We start from the raw sequence: 17,518 nt of genomic DNA, 5'->3' as shown, positions 1-17,518 counted from the left end.
TCAGTGGCCCTGCCCAGGCTCACCTGGGGCATTCATCCACACCCTGCCCATGGCCCAGGAGCCCCATTTCAGCTCAGCTCTGGACCTTCAGTCCCTGTCCTGAGCTGTAGGAAGCCTCCAGCTCAGCCGCAGACATGGCCATGCCTGGCTGATCTGAACTCTGACCACAGACCAACTTCCCAGCTTGACCTTCACCCTGTCCCATCACCACAGACCTGCCCAGTGATGGCTGGGCTGTGTCTGGACACCCTCACCAGATCCCAACTCCGAGCTGCAGATCGACTTTCCACCTTGACCTCAGACCTGCCTTATCACCATGAGCTTGCCTGATTAGATAGAGACTTGTGGTTAAGCCTGTGGCTGGGCCTGCCCTGCCCGTCCCACTCCTTCAGCTCCCAGCACCCCATTCCTTAGGGCGCAGCACCCTCACAGTGACAGCGATGAAGAAGCAGTAAGTGGCAGAAACTGCAACTACCAGACCAGAAATGCTAGATTACACGGCACGGGTCACCCACACGTTCAAGGGGGCACAGGCCACCACACACAGACACAGACACACACAGGTACAGACCTCTTGTGACACAACTGCGCTGTTGCTCCCTGGCCCTTGCTGTGTTCTCACATACAGGATCTCGGGATGCACAAAACTCCAAGGCAGGCAAGTTGTTGAAGATCAGATTAGAGATGATGAGTTAAACTAGTTTTGCTAGATTCATCAGTCCTTCTGAAATCAGAAGAAACCGATACCTCCAGCAGAGCCTGAATTTTGAGCTACCGTTTCCTTTATTACTAAGGCTAAAGTAGTGTCCTGTTAAGGCAGAAATTAGAGAATGAGAAAATAAAACAGGATTAGCTTAAGCCTCTTGTTTCCATTTGCAATCTTATTTATCCTTTCAAATGGGTCTAGCAAAAAGGACCATTCAGTGCCAGAAGGCACTGACATGCCAAGGAGCACTGTTCTAACAGTCTGCTCTGCCTTTTGGCTGTGTATTATCCACTTTACATATTTTGACTTTCAAACAAATCCTAACTCCTATCTTGTTAGGATGTGAAGGCATCTAATCTTATTGTTTACTAAAATAATTTTTATACTGCAAAGCTACAGCCATTCTTATTATTGTATTGATAGTTGTATTTATTATCTTCACACTTGATCACTAGCCAAGAGTTTATCCAGTTGCCAGACCTATTATCATTCCACGTCATTACGGGTTTTTTTCCCCAACTAACAAGTTAATTACAAATTTCCCAATTCTCAAGCAAAGGTTTGGTGGTGTTTGTTTTTTTTTTTTGTTTTTTTTTTTTTTTAAGGGGGTGTGAGGGGCATTAGAAAACCCCAAAGGATATCAAAACAGGACAAAGAAAAGAATACATGAAAGGTGACAGACAGTGTACCTTGGATTTTCCGGCAGTAGGCCTGGTCTCTTCCTTTGAACCCTGGTCTATGTACTTGTTCCACTTGGGACAACTCCCTGGTTGTTTCTGGTACGTTTGGAGATGGGTCTTGGAGTTCCTGATGGCATCAGCTGCTGTGTTCCTGCATGCAAAGCTGCCAGTGATCCCCGCTCATCAGTGCAGCTTTGGGACCCTGTGAGACACTTCAATGCAGGTCAAGACCAACATAACCTCTTAAGTAGGTTAATTAATTAATGCATAAACGCAGATTTCAGTGCCCTTCTGTATTTTGGCTATTACTATAAATAGCTGCCAAGGGCCTTGTCTCATGGAAAGGAGTGAGCCTGCTCAGTGCCCAAATGCCTCTTCTCCTGGGGTGAAAGCAAGTTTGCAGGTGGCTCTGCTGATACAAGCAAATCTTGGAGCAGGCGGGGCAGAAACATGGTACATTAAGACTATCGTGCCCAGTATCAGCTTGCACCACCTCAGCAACATAAAAGCCAGCTGAGCTGAACCTGTCCCGGTGGTGTGAATACAAACGCTGCATTACAACACACCAAACCACCCCTCCAGCTGGCCAAGTAGACCTGGTTCACTTTCTGCTACATACAAACATCTCGCTGGTGAGACAGGAGCAGGTTTACTGCACTGGCAACCAAGCATGAGACAGAAAATGCTCTGGAAAACTCTTTCAGGAGGTTTGGGTGCACAAGGGATGCAGGGAGGAGCCCGCTGTAGAGCTGTACAGCTGATGAGGTCCATCAAAGAGACTGCTGCTGGGACACGGGTCACGCTAACGGACGCTTTCCCTGTTCACAGCAAGACACTCAGCACTGGGCGATGTCCCATTCATGTGCTTGAAAAATACAAAACCCCAGACACTTTTTTTTTTTTTTCCTAAAGGTTGTTTTATTGTAAAACCATAAATACAACACTGACATGAAAATCCTCAAGCAACGGATGCTTTCTTACAGTTACAGTTTGTCTTCTGCCTTGGCATCAACTCTGAAAAGAATGTTGCAGAAACATGTCTCTAAGATATCTTCAAATAACCAAGCTCTGGCCTGGAGCGCTCAGCTTGTTTGGAAGCTAAGTGGAACTATTCCTCCTCTCTTGTGGAATATTTCCATTCAGACAGCAACAGACTTGTAAAAACAGCAACATTTAAACACCTTGATTTTTTTTTTCCTTTAATAATCCTTTTCATTTGACGTCAGTCTAAGTTTCAAACAGCACTGAATTCATTTAGCTGTAAAAAAACCAAACCAAAACAAAACAAAATCCTAAAAAGAAAAAAAAATCAGAAGAACTTGAGTTGGCCTCAAGCGTTCATATATCACAATGAAAACCAGCAACTCAACCCCGTGCAATATTGCTCTCTATTGAGTCATTCGATCCACACCAACAATACATGAGACTTCAAACAGGTTTTGTTTTGTTTATTAACACAGCAAGTGTGACATTAGATAACCTTTTAAATACAGTACATGGTACAGTGCGGGGCCAGCTGCCCGCACTTTTCCCCATTATGAAGACAAAGCCAGCGGTGGCGGTTTATAAAAATATTGTGTTGCTACAAAAGTATAAATTAATGCTACCGGTATTAAGAAATATTAAACACATAAAACTTATAAGGATTAAGAAAAATATTCATTAATACCTGTAGAAAACTCTGGCCTAAAAAAGATATTTTTTGTATATTTTTTGTATATTTTTTTTGTATTTTTTAAGATGACATGAGATTCTTGCACTCGCAGGTAGAGACACACGCAGGTGCATCTGTGGTATTGCCTAGAACATCTGCATCTACAGAAAGGAAGGAAATGCACACAAGTTACCGAGGGGAGGGAAGGTGAGGAGGGAAAGGAGAACATTAATTGTCTGCTTGATGAAACAACAAGAATTCAGCTCCCAACAGGAGGTTTCAAAAAACGAACATACAAACGAGGAACAGCTTCTCTTTTCAGACTGGCTGCAAACAAGGATTTCCTGATGGTTTGGTTTGTCGGCATGACACTTTCTAGCTACGGCGTGGACCAGAATCCTCACTGTCTGGACGATGTGCGTTCCTCCTGGACTTACAGCCTTGGCTAGTCACCTGTCACGAATTTTTTCAGTTCATCCGTTATCAGTTTTCCTTTTAAATAATTAAAAAAAAAAAAAAAATTAAAGTCCCAGTAAGTTTAAAGGGACCATGGAAAACAGCTCCTAAGACTGTTGCTCCTTCCAGAATACATGTCTCCTTCCGTGAGCGGAAAGGTCCTTCTCCATAGATAGCAAGAAAAAAAAATAAAAATCCCTCCTCCCACCCCCCCAGCCCACTGGAAAAAAAAAATACCATCCTATCCACACACATTGCAGAGACCGCCACAAGAACCCCCAGAAGACTGAAAACAAGCATTCAAGGCTGATGAGGCTGGAAGTGTCTTTTTAAGGAACTTTGGTTGTAAAAAGCAAGGATTTGACATGCTTGTACTCATCAACTCCACTGTAAAATATTCCTACTGTTAAGGCTGCGCTGCTCACCTGGGTACCAAGACACGTTGACCACTGTCAATGACGCTAAAACGATGGGAAGGAAGAAAATCCTTTCAGTCAGTGGCTGATGTTGTGCATCAATGAGCCATTTACGTGACCCATTTCAGAAGCTATTCTAAAAATTTCAAACTCAGCTGCCTACAGATCACCAAACCCTAAAGGGTCTACTGGACACACCGTTGTCTAACGTGAGCAAAACTCTTCTGTCAAGTTGTAAAACAAAGGACTCTAACAGGAGTAGTAAAAAACCCAACTAACCAGCCAAACAAAAAGCAAAATTAAACAGAAATCCCCCAAACATTCAATATATAAAATTAAATTTCAGGGCAATACACTCTCATTGGTTTACCATTTCTGGCCTAGCATAAGCAAACTATCCCACAGCTCTAACGAGGCATTCAACTTGGAGCTGTGCTTGGGTTTATCTCTATTTTATTGTTTTGTTCAGTGACATTTCCAGAAGCCCCAGGAAGATGATAACCCGTGGCACAGGGACAGGTCCCATGCACTGTGAAAAGGGAGTTCTTATTGCTACGGAGCAACACCGTAAGAAGTATCTGACACAGGACACTGTGTCTCAGTCGATGTTTCTGGGTATTCCCAATGGATCCCACGGATTCACGATCATAGTGTAGCACTGAAAATGCACAGCAGAAGCAGCAAAACATTTAATACTCTCCCTCACCCCAATTCTTTCACCTTGGCAGTGTAACACATTTGCTTCTCAGCTGGTGTTTTCTCCTCTGCCCCTGCTGCCAGCTGACATCCCTCCTTCACGAAACCCGGTTAATGTACATACTGGAGTGCTGGGAAGGGTTTGGTGCTGGTGGGGAGTGGCAGGATGCAGAGGAGGATGCTCTGTGAACCCTCCTGGACCTACCGGGCAGGACTGGCATTTTCCACCTCTACATCCAGTCTCTTTTCTCTCGGCAAGGTCCAAAGCAGCCTTGTGCCTTATGGAGTGTGCTCCACGTACAGCCTTGTTTTAAACGACAGAACTCAAAAAACATTCCCGTCACAGACTCCCCCCAGATGAACAGATTTCTCCTCCCTGAAAAGGTTTCCCAGAATCTGTTTAGTGTCTTTCTGTTCATTTTCATCCTGTTACTTTTAATAATTCCATAGGCAACTTGTCCCTTCCTGCGTGTGCTCCCTCTGAATGCTCACAGGAGCTCCTCTCCACCTCCTTTAGCCAGAGAGATGCAATTAGAGATCTGATTCTTTCTTCAGTACAAAGCAGCAGTCCCAGCCTTTGAATAACTCGTTGGCTGCTCTTTTACTGTCTTTTATCAGTAACTTGGTGCTGTCTACAAATGCACACAGCATCCTCCATGAAGCACAATGTCTCAGTCACCCTGCTCCTGTGCAACAGTACGTGCTGGCTTGCCTACCGCGGGGTCCAGAAAGTGGGAATGGTCCCTCAGACTGGGAAAGGCTGAGTGGCCTCATCCACCAATATAAATGTACGTGGGAATTTCTTCTCATACTGAATTTTCTACGTTATTGCAAGCAGTTGGAGAAAACCAAACCAATCAACCTGAGACATCTCACTGAATACTGTGTTAACTCAGATACTACAATTTAGAGCTCAAGCAATATTCAGAAGCGTCTCCCCTCTATTTTGAGTCATTTCTGAGCTTTGAGTATATCTGCCACAACTTCACTGCAAAATTCACATAAGGATCATGACTCCCTGAGCTGCTTCTGGACGTATTCTCTGATCAGCAGGGGAGAACACCCAGGAAGAGCAGTTAAACCAGTGCAGGCGGTTCACATGGATGCTTAAACCAATTTATGTCAAAGTTAAACTGGTTTAACCAGCAATTAACAGACAACTGAATTAGACAAAACCTGAGCCCACAGTCAGTTTTCACAGAAAGTTTTCCAGATTGCACTAGTTCACATACAACGAAATCAGTTTTCTTATAACAGATATGTATCTTTGACAAAATGGAAGTTTACTTCCATCTAAAACTGACCCAGATGCAAGACACCAAGACCATCCTGCGAGCCAGAATACAACTACTGTCTGCTGCTAGAGACATGGGGAGAAGAAACAGGCACAGGAGACAATCCATGTTCTCCACTGACCCTCCGACTGCTGTACTCACACATAAACAACCGTCTGTTTTGAAGAGCTCTGTCTTTGCGTACCACCTTCTCAGTATTCTAGTAGCAAGGATCTTCAGACAGGAGTGGAAGGCCCTTCATTCCTTAGAGTTTATCTTCTGTTGGTGCTTGTTCCCCACCTGAAGATCATAACCCCTCTCAAAGCAAACTGTGAAGTCAGAAGTCTGCAAGGTCAGGCACAGAGTAAGCAGCAGAAACACATGAATGCCTGGAGGACACATATGCTGTTTTTGTGTTCCAACACATTTCTCAAGTGCGAGTAAACAAACAAGCAGAAGGCAAATTCCTAATATGACCTACCAGAGGATGACCCTAATTCTGAGGACTTCTCCCAGCTCAAAGGGAGCAGAATCTCATGACAGCTCTGGCCAAACTAAGAGACCCTCTCCTCTCCAGTCTACCATCACAGGATGGGCAACGCTCCTTACCACACAAGTGCTGCTCCATACCACTGAGCCATCACAGAATAGAATCAGAGAATAGTTTGGGTTGGAGTAACCTGGCAAATAGCTTCCAAAATTCAGACCCTGGTAAAGAACCTATGCTCCCTAGAATGCAAATCCAAGTCTTGAAGAGGGAAGGAGAAATAGGAGCAAAAAAGCTTGGCATTTAGGTTAAATACATGTGCTCCAGATGTGCTTCTCTCCATTTAATGAAGCATGTCAGACAAAAGTCAGCCTGTGAGCAAATACAGCAAGAATAGCCCCTCTGAGCTGAACACCCTGTAACCATGTTTAACAGTCAAGAAAAGCTGTGGCTTCTTCCACTGAGTTGCTGGAGAAGGGGACTGGCCAACAAGCTTCTCTTCTCACCCACTTTCCAGATTGCTCCTTTTTAGGGCTTTAGGTTTTATCTTGCTTTTTCAGCTGCAAAGTTGAGTTTTTAAGTCTTTGGGAGAATTTCACCATCACTAGTGCAACTATAACCAAAGTCGCCTTGGAGGGAACAGTTACTCAGATAGGGGGGAGGGCCAATCCGTCCCTCTCTTTTGAAAGCTCCAGATCTGATGCTAAAACCACACTGTAAAAAGGGGAAGGGGAGATGGGCTGGGAGGTAAGGGTGGCTGTGGCCTTTCTGTTTGCATGCCCTGGCTGTCCAGCTCACTGCTGTGCACAGCCTTGCATCAAATGGGTGCACAAATTACTGCAATTTTACCTCATTCTCAATTTCAGAGCTTTAAATCTGTGCTAACTCTGCTCTGTCCACTTCCCCACCCTTAATGCCTTGCAGACAGACAACACAATGAGCCTGAGTTGGCAAATCACACAGAAGTTAGCAGCCTGTCCCTTAGCAAAGCGGTGTTGGGTTTTGGAGCTTTCTTTTCAAAGGAATGCGAGGGTTTTGCACATTTGCCTGAGCATCGAAGAGCCTCAGAGTGGCTCTCAGGATCTCAGGAGAACCAAGCAAAAAGGTCTAACATATCATTATGAGAAAGAACTATAAATCCTGTCTCCAGTTCTGCCTATCAGCTGAGCTGCACAGTACACACTGTAGCCTCAAAAGCCAATTTTGCTTCGGATTCATCCTCCAGCCAAGTTTTCTTGCTGCAGGATACCTTGTGCTTTTCAGTGGGAACAGCAGCACAGCACAAATGCTTTTTAATTGGCACACATCTCACTTATGATTTTTGTTTGTAGTTTGGGACTTAGTTTTTGTTTGTTACAGGTTTCTCTTGTACTGCAAGTGCAAACAGATGTGTAACCACAGGCCCAGCTGGTGGCTGGGCAGGCAGGATTTGTACAGGACAAAAGAAAACCAGCATGAAGAAAAGTTGGCCCTACAACCAATATGACCATTTGCAAAAGCCACTGCCAGAGAAATAAGATGTCCAATTGCCTCTGCCTTGGCAGCTCATCTTCAAGTGCTGCTACCCTGCAGATATCAGTGGGGTTGCAGACTCTGTCTTTTAAGATATCCATACGCAAAACTTAGATTTAGGAGACAACTAGTTTTGCCCTGATGCCAGTAACAGTGCTGAGAGGTCAATCCAAATGCTACACTCAAGCTAACAGTAGGTCCCTGTTTCCAGGCTGAAAAGAGCAAGATGGCTGGGTGCAAAGAGCTATCCTTAGTGACCTTGACCCAGGGAAGGTCTCTAGCATGCAAGCTGTGCCCCATGGCATGGAAGCTGTCAGTTAGTGCCTGTCAGGTTCAAGGCATCTGCACACAAAGCCTGAGAGATTGGGTTTGCCATTTCTCATGTCTTGGGACTTGCAACTCCTATTACAACCAGAGACAGGATGGGCAGATAGATCTTGGTTTAACATCTGTTCAACAGCAGCACTTTGAAGAGGGCCCCCAGTCTCACCACTGCATTGTCAGCAACAACACCCTTGCACTGTAGTAAGTCCGTCCTCCAGAACCTCTGATACTGCTCTGCTGCCACTGTGCCTACAGCCCCCTAGCACACTACTGGAAGCAGGAGAGACTACTTCAAAAGTAAGAATTTGCTTCAGTTTGCTTCCAGGATACAAGTCCCAGTGATGAAAAATTAACAGTTTGGCACCAGAAGCTGGGAACTGTCCAAGAGGCAACAGACCTGACAGCCTGCAGAGATCCTGTCCAGCAGCCCTTGAACTGTGCCTGTGGGCACTGGACACAGCAGAGCACTGGCCTTGGTGGACAGCAGAGTGACTGAGATGTTTCTGCGTTATGATGATCTCTAATTGCATTTGGGGTGAGCCAGTAAGTGTGAACCTTGTTTAAGGGCCCATGGCCTTCCCAGCCAGAACGATTCAGCAACATAACAAGTAGTGTAATGCACTGTAGGTATTAAAAAGACATTCGTGCTACTAGAGGAAACCATTCTAAATAAAATGGGAAGATATTCTTTGCACTCAATCAGGAGCACTTACATTCAGAAGGATCTTTGAGCCCATGCACTTCTCTAAGCTTCCTTCAAACCCCAGTTTGACAAAACTGATGATCTTTGTTCCCCTGAAAAATCATACACCTTGGTTTGTCCTTGGCCTTGTGAAGGTTATTTTGAGTGTGTGTACTGAGAAACTTTTTTACAAAAAGTTTAGATACAAGGGTTCTCAATGGCAGCTGGCAGACCCTGGCAAGCTAGCTGGTGGCCCACAGACATCTGTGCTGTCACCGCTCGCTTGCTTTTCCTGGTTTCTAGCTTTCCCATATAAGCAACTGCTGTGGTTCCCATAAGGATATTATTTAATTGCAAATGGGCTACTCTAGAACAAGTTTGAGAACCCCTGATGTAAAAAAATTCACAGAGAACTTAATTAGCACTGGGAATTCAGAAAAGAAGTTATGCTGTAAAAAAATAAATCCAAGAAATGTAACAATTACACACATTTTCTGCCATGAGCTGTTTCTCTTTGTTTTAAATCAAACTTATAATCACTAGCTAGCATGTTAAACTCAAAACCGGGAGTGGAGACAGAAGAGTAACTTTTGGTTTTTTTGAAAAAACATGTATGAAACCGTTAAAAATAAAATTAAAAAACCCCTTAAAGTCTCCCTTCCTGATTTCTAAAGATATTGGTGTTCATAAAACACAGCTGCCTGATAACATGCACCATTATGTCAAGAAGGCTGCAGACAAATGCCCTCAAGGTGTACAGTTATTCAAAGGAGCAAAGTCCAGTGCTGAACTGGTCTGTTCAATGTAGTCTGATTATCCATGGCAAGATGGCCCAGGGGACAAGAGGAGAGGTGGGGTGGAGGAGAAACAAAAGAAACTTCAAGTCACTTTAGATCTCAGCTGCCTGAAGACTTTAGAACATGAGCCTCCCATTCGTCTGCCCACTTGAAAACATTAGAAAGTCTGTCAAGTCCACACACTATCTATGGAAAGGAGCACGTTCCTGGCAGAGGGCTGTCTCTCTCACGTGCTCAGCTTTCCTTTCAAACTTAATTTTATATATATTTATATTTTTATATATATATAAAAAAGCACTTGGTTTCCAGGGGCATTCATAATGAGGTCCACAGTGTTTAGAACTTAAAATTCTTTTTCTTTGTTTGGAACAGTGTTTTAAAGTTTTGTTTTAATTAAAAGACAGTCTTAAAGCATGTTGGACTTCAAAAACATGAGTTTGTTCATGTCTTCTGGACTGAGTAGCCGTCTCCTTTTGATTAAGAGAGCCTGCTCACACATATTTACACATTCGCTTCTGGCACCAACAGCAGGCACTGCTAGGAGCCAAAAGGCTAGCTTGGCTAGTTTTGTATGCTTTTGGGTAACACACGACCAGTACTGAAACAGGTCAGGGGTGGCCTGGAAAAGAGGTTCTTGCAAATAATCATAGACTTCATTTTTCCCAAACCAATCTTCTTCCTGAGCTGCTGTGGCTTCCCCTGCTGCCCGAGGCTTCTTGGTTGAAGGTTCAAATTCTGTTTCTTCTGCCCAGGACTCTTTCACCTCATTGATCAACTCACAGACCTTGCCAATGATCTCTTCGTGCTGGTATGGTGGGACGGGCCGCAGCTTCTGCTGAGGGTCTAAGATCATGGCTACCTTGTGTGCCGAATGAACTTTGAAGTTCTCCTTCAGCGCCTCCAAGAAGAGGTGGCAGAGTTTGCTGACTACGCCAGCATCGTTAGCTTTGGAAGTGAACAGTTTCTCCAGTTTGACGTAGGTGGGCAGTACCAGCTGCAAGGTGGGCCGGCTCTCATTGCTCAACTCAATCACCGCCTGTTTCACCGGAGCCAAAATGGCTGCCAGGTTGCTGAGCAGGTGTTTGTTCAGGTTTTGGATGAGGTTCATCTTCTTGGCCCTGCTGTAGAACTCGCAGATCTGCTCGTAGCGCTCGTGGACGAGCAGGAGGGAGTCGGTGACCGAGTTCCAGCAGGGCGGGGGTGAGGTCTCTTCCAGGGAGCCAAAGGTCTCCTTGGAGAGGCCTGTGGATCCTGCCAGATCTTCACAGACATTCAGGAGCTCGATCACTTCGTGCATATTGCGAGCCTGTAGTGTTCGCTTGTTCAGCACACTCTGCACTACTGAGTTCAAGGCACAGGCCGAACAACGCAAGCACATGCCTGCCTTGGAGAATGCAGAGGAATTGACTTTGCAGTCTGTGACATACACCGTCCTGATCTCTGACATCACAAACTCTGAGAGCACGTTCTGTACCCAGTGGTGGATAAAATCACCATTATCTCGAATGTCTACGCCCTTAATTCCCAGGACGTAACTCTTGATGTGGTTGCCTTCCACCTGATAAGCTGTCAGGATGTAGCAAGAATCGGGGCCGATACTCTGAGAGTGGCAAGTGACACCGATGCCAAGGCAGGCATTGCTGCCCAGGGCGCAGGTGACCTTCACCTTCACTTGGTTGTACATCCGAGGCAGATGCTTCAGTGCCAGTGTGTTGAAATTGCCAAGGATTTCGGTGACAGAGAAGGCACCATAGCGAGCTCCACTATCCACCAGGGTCTGTGCTAGTTTGATGAATTCCTTCCCACTCACCACGCTCAGAGCCCCCAGGTCAGTGCACATCACCCTCAGGAGCCTCTCGGCAATGTTCTGCCGCTCCTTCTCTGGGATCGCGCTGTTCCCTACTGAACCACTCGCGGATGCTGCAGTGAAATACAAGGAGGGAGAGAAAGTACCATATGAGCATTGCTCCTCTGCAACAGGAGAGAGGAGGAGGTCACAGAACAATTCTCAGAGACACCCAAAGAGGTGGACCATGCCCAGATGATGGGAGAGACATCTCCAACCCTGGATTTCTTCCCCCAATGGTTTCTGGAGAGAGGAACCTCCAAACACAGGCCTTGCGCTTCCTTAGAGCAGCATGAAGGTTATCTGCATGCCCTCCCTGGCGTTGGGGACTGAGACAGAGCACACACTATCTACTCACAATCCAACGCATTAACCAGGGGCATCTCCATAGTGTTCAGTGAGGAACTGCTTAGATAAGTTATAATCATGTGTGCTGTTTGCTACCCATATCTATGGGCTGGTGTCACAGCTTAGTCAGCTGGAAAGCTGGACATCTTTCCATTTTTGTGATTTGAACCTTTTCTTTGAGACAGTTATTTTAAGAGGAGTTGCTTCAGTGAAGCACACAACTGCCTCCACCATCTCAAACAGCACTGAAGCCCAAGTTTCCATTTCTTCCTCGATTTCCAGCAACCTTGCTATTTGCGGCAGATTTCAGGCAACATGAATGTAATTTTTGGCCACACCCGAGCACAAAAGCACCATGCTTTTGTATCATCTTTCCCCCAGGCTGCTCAGCCCAAATGCTTTGGAACTGATTTCCCACAGGGCTGTATTTTACCTTTTCCTGTAGTGAAGCACAAGCTCACAGACGAGCTGGTCCCTGCCAGCACAGGGAGTGACAGGTTATGCCTATGTCACACCATGATGACTGGATTAGTTTTTTAACCCCAGGCCAGGAAGTCTGACCTTGGATCAGAAGCTAACTTCTTCCAGGAGTTCCCAAATGCATCTTCCTTACAAACCTTTCCAACTGCCTCCCCAGGTTTCCCAGTACTTTTTGCATACGAGCGCTCCTGTACGGGAATGGTTGCTCTGCTCTGCAGGGTAGTACATGAATTACACATGAAATCAAGCACAGTTAGGTGAGGACAAGGGCCTTGTGCAATGCCCGTCACTGCTGCACCCTCTCTGTCACTTGTTCAAAGTGGACAGGTAAGCCCAGGATGAAAGAGCAAATGCTGCTACGTACTATTGTTGGCATTATTTCTTTGGAGCTGTGGTTTCCACTTTTCTTCAACAACAGCTAGAGGTGATCTGGGCTGGCTAGAGGCAATATTGTTCTCGTTGTCAGCTGTGGGGCAAGAGACAGGGAAGTGTTAGAAGCACAAGGTAATAATGTACACAAAGAATGGGAAACAGTGCCCATCTGCATAGCATTTACTTATGGTTCCCTTAACTAAGGTGACACCAATCCACTACGTTCTCTGTAGTTTTTAAGCAGTTTTCAGTGAGATGACACAGTACTGTCAGAAACCCTGAAAACTGTCTATGGACTTGCAACCTATGACCTCCCAAAACGTGGCTGAAATGACAATGGCTTTTTCTGTGCACCAGTGACACTGATGTCATCAGCATACCTTGAGAAATACTGCACACCATGAGGAACAGATGTTCCTTGTGCAGCCTGACTTGTGCAATTTGTTTGCTTTTGAAATTAAAGGAGGTGTAACAGACATTTATCTTTCCTTTGCCTTACTGCCTCTTTCTGCACTGCAGGTGGCTTCCCTTTTCTTTACTGTTAAGTACTTTGTTTTTCAGGCTATGCTTAACTCCTTGATATCTAAAGGACCTTATTACAATCTTCATATATGGTTTCCTACCACATTAGAGAGGGAGCCAATCTCCTCTTGGGCTGCTCACTGCTGCCTCAGACTGGAAACAAAAATTTAAAAACCCCAAGTTTCTGGAGTGTGACCAAAGATCATTCCTTCCTGTGGATGTAAAGATACCAACCACCCTAGGGGTCTTTGTGTTCATGCTCCCATTTCTGGCCTAAACACTGGCTGCCAATCTGATGGGATATTTCAAGGAAATGCAGTTAACGTCGTAAATTCTGTATCATATCCATGTGCTTTCCTTGCTTGTGCCCCAAGAATTTCTCCTCACCCTCCAGAATTAATTTTCCAGTTTTTAGTATGCTTCACTATGAAACTCTCTGAAATAGGCTGTGAAGGAACAATAAAGCACACAATGAAGAGAAGTGGAAGAGGAAGGAGAAAGATGGAGAGACTGATGACCAGACTGGACAGAAGGATGGAATTAAAAACAAAGAAGACAAAACACATCCTTTACTCATTGTAGCTGCACTCATCTCACCTGATTTTGGACATCTCTACGAGACATGTCTCTCTTCAAAGTGGCCCCTTGGGCCTTGTTTTACACTCATTGGTGCAAAACAGGCTTAAGAGTGTGACTCACCCACCCAGGAAGAACTAGATGCCTCTTGTGGTATAAAATCCATCATGCTCTGAACTCACCTGGAATCAATGACTTCTTCTCCACTGATTATAAAGGGAGTCCAAGTTGAGCTGCTCAGGTGGGAATATCTATAGCCTAGGCACACCAGCATGCAGTGAAATGAATCCTGCACCAGTGCTCCAGAGAGCAGAGCACAAATTAGAGGAATGCCTTTATAGGGCACACACAGGTGCTTTGCTCTGCAGCCCAGGCTGATGTGGTGCTGGACAGAGCAGTGTGCTGCCCGTCAGAACAAACAGGAGAGGGCAAAGTTGCTCTCGTTCATGCGTGGCACTGACCTGGGAGAGAAGGGAGACCAGCAAGGATCTAGACACAAGCAATGATGTGATGAAACTCCAGTGCCCTCTTCCTTACAAGCAAGTCCTCTCAAATCTGAGCAGCTCTGTACGTTAACTGCCGGGGCATTCACAAAGCTTGCTGATGAACAGCCACAGGCTGCACAGTTACTATTAGGTCTGGGCACTGCACTGGCCACAGACTAGATCAATACTCAAAAGCAGTCCAGGATACAACAGAACCAGGTAGACTCTGGGATTGCCCTGAGGACTGTATGTGCCCAGGGAATTCACTGGTCATCGTTGGTACCTGGGGAGCACTGCCACGCTCAGGGCTGCAGAGGTCGGTCTTTGCAGCTGTGGAAGAGATGTGAAGAGCAGGAGATGCTCCGGTGAATGCCAGTGATCAGATGCGACACACTACTTTTCTCTTGGCATTTGCCTAGACTAATTGCTCTTGAGCTAATGCCACCAGTGTCCTCAATTCCAAACATCTGTGGGTAGGCAAAGGAAACTGCTGGATGTTGCTTACTAACTTTGTTCATAGTTCAGGCCTTCCTTGTCTTGGTGAAGGGCAGGCAGGGGGAGAAACTCTCTGTATTTCCCACCCCCCCCCTCCCCCCCTTCTGTATTTCATAATAATAGGGGATTTATTATGTACAAATATCCACTGGCATTCAATATGGCATTAACAAGATTTGTGCGTTTCAGCCTCATCTTCCTTATCAGGCAGTCTGTGAACTACATAGATCATGGTTCTTTAATTTCTCTTCATGCTTCCAATCCTTTAATCCAGGTTCAGCCTAGTCATCCCTTTATTTTTTTAGCTCTAGACTGTAGGAAGGGAATTATATGGCAGCACTCGACCTGAACAAAGTACTCTAAAGGGAGTCAAAGCTGTATATTGTACAGTGTAATTACAGAACAAATTCCTTTGCCTGGTGTTCTGCTTTCTATTTCTGCCTTTCAGCCTCCAATTTATATTCTAATTGCTTCTTCTCATTGTGTAGCTGCTTTATGGAGCTATAATCTCTCCTTATTACCTTCTAGCCTCCAGGCTCAGCCCTCTGAATGACTCAAGAGCCTGTATGTCCCTGCTTTTGCTCCTTAAGACCAGCAACATGTTTCCCATCTTTGGTCACTTGTGAGAAGGGCTCAGTGGATCATCACGTTTAGTTGGAAGAGATCAGCCCTCTGCATCAGACATGATAAGCCAAACTAGACTTCTGAACACATTAACTGAGGGAGTATTTGACCCATATGGGCTTCTTGTATCTCTGCATCCCTATAATGTAACATTCCTCGAGACAGGCATATGGACTGGTATAAACTGCTACTATGCCAGTGGCCCTGGTACGTGGATCCTGTGCCACCACTTCTGCTGACAACCGCAAGGTCTCTGCACTCCCAGACTTACGAGATGTTGTGCTCTTTCTTGGATATGGAAATCCCCAAGCTCTGAGAGGCTAAATGGCAACAACCTGCGACCAGAGTAACTGCAAGCCCTGTGTAATCTCTGCTGTTGATCTGCTTAAGTACAATATCCAGAACTGAACGCCCACCAAAGCTGTCTGTAGCTTTCACACCTCTTCACTTTGTTTTGCCCTCCCACATGTAGCAAATACCATGTTGCTTGCCCCCAACTGCACAGATCTGGAGGAAAGGCTGCTGTTCTCTGCAGGGGAAGAGACATGAGCACAGGACTGGCAAGCACCATGCACAGAGATGCCACAGCAGGGGATGGCTGCTTTCACAGGGACAGCCTCAGTGACGTCTGGAGAAAGCACTTAGACATGGACAAGCTTGCTATCACTGTACCAGCGAGACATTCAGGGGGAAGCAGGCAAGCAGAAGACTGACTTTAGAGAGAAAATACAGAGTTTAACAGGAGTAATCCTGAGTTGGGGACAGGGGATTTACCCTTTAATATTAATCTCTGCTGACATTACACGAGTCAGATCAGTTACCTGCTCCCTCCAGCCCTGTTCTGTGTCCAAAATAACCCAGGTGAACAAGCTCAGAGGCCATGGGTCATTTGTAAAGGAGAGAAGGAAGAAGCTGAAGACAGCATTAGCTTAGCATTTTCAACAGCTCACACCTTGCCAGTAAATTGCCATTCTCCCCTTTGATACCTTAACCTTGGTCCCTCCTTTGCAGCTCCTCAGTGTCACTAATGCTGCATTTCAGTACCAGAGACCGGAACAAGGAACAGGATGGTCAGGATGCAGCTTGGAGGCAAGCAGAAATTGCCACTGACAAACGGTAAGAACAGACCCCAACACCATGAACTGATGGCAGCCTCTGCCCTGAGCGGAGCTTCACCACTCCTCGGTGTAACATGAAGTCCAAATACTCCACATTAACCAGCTTACGCTCTAACAGAAAATAACATGCACAAAACTCATACCTTCTTTTAAGAAATCACCCTAAATGTCTATTTGTAAGATTATGAAGATGATAAATGAAGTAGCTCCTGAACAACACACAAAGTGTGCGCTAAGATTTGCTAATGAGAACTGAACTGGAACCTAGGAACTGTATGGTTGAAGTACTCACGAGACATTATTAAAACCAGGAATAAAACTAAAACACAGAACAAGAAAAGAACTTTGATTAGAATTATTGTTACAGAATGGAAAATACGCTTTTCCTCAAGCCACTTGTCCTTCTGTGCCACCCTACTCAGGGCTTACTTGTAAAGTGAGGGTAGATGCAAGCACATCTCAACAGAGTATCTGTCTATCAGAGAACACAGGTCTGTCAAAGGTGAATTAATTCATAAACCTGTGTTAATTCACTTGAATTTTCATTCAAGACGAAAAAATAAGAAAAAAACCCTGCCAATATAAAAAAAAAAATCCTGTTTCTACACTTTTGAATATTTTGAATATTTGAATGCTGTCTTTGAAACAGCTTTGGCTTTGAAATTTTACGTCTCATATGTACTGAGATAGAAAAGAAAAAAGTGGCTTAGAAAAAAAGAAGTGGTACTATTCCTCAGAACTTTCTTTTGAAGAGAGCAGAGAAGGAAATGAACATAACTGCTGAAATAAATTCTTCCTTGGAGAACACATTTCAGTCCTCTGCAGAACTCCAGGAGACACAAGCACAGAAAAAGACTTGTGTGGGCAAAGGCTCTGCTGCCCTGAAAGGATTTTTGCTTTGTTTGCTTCAATGAGAACTACTTTTTGCAGGAGGGATTTCATCTGCTGTAGGAATAACCCATTAATGC

General features: G+C 45.1%; 1 protein-coding gene across 2 annotated transcripts in view; it reads right to left on the bottom strand.

The window, feature by feature from the left end:
* Positions 1 to 2,294: 2,294 nt before the first annotated feature.
* ZNF618 (zinc finger protein 618) overlaps positions 2,295 to 17,518 on the bottom strand; it is a 163,027-nt gene continuing 147,803 nt past the window's right edge. For both annotated transcript variants that reach the window (XM_074924112.1, XM_074924113.1), the window contains exons 14-15: positions 12,723 to 12,824; positions 2,295 to 11,604 (exon numbers count right to left, since the gene is read on the bottom strand). In XM_074924112.1, coding sequence (XP_074780213.1) covers positions 10,091 to 11,604; positions 12,723 to 12,824 — 1,616 coding nt within the window. In that variant the 3' untranslated portion in view covers positions 2,295 to 10,090. The remainder of the gene's footprint in view (positions 11,605 to 12,722; positions 12,825 to 17,518) is intronic.

This window comes from Athene noctua, chromosome 20 (assembly GCF_965140245.1).
Source record: "Athene noctua chromosome 20, bAthNoc1.hap1.1, whole genome shotgun sequence".
Taxonomy (NCBI): domain Eukaryota; kingdom Metazoa; phylum Chordata; class Aves; order Strigiformes; family Strigidae; genus Athene; species Athene noctua.
The sequence above is the reverse complement of the archived record's forward strand: the minus strand, read 5'-3'. Positions and strand labels throughout refer to the sequence as shown.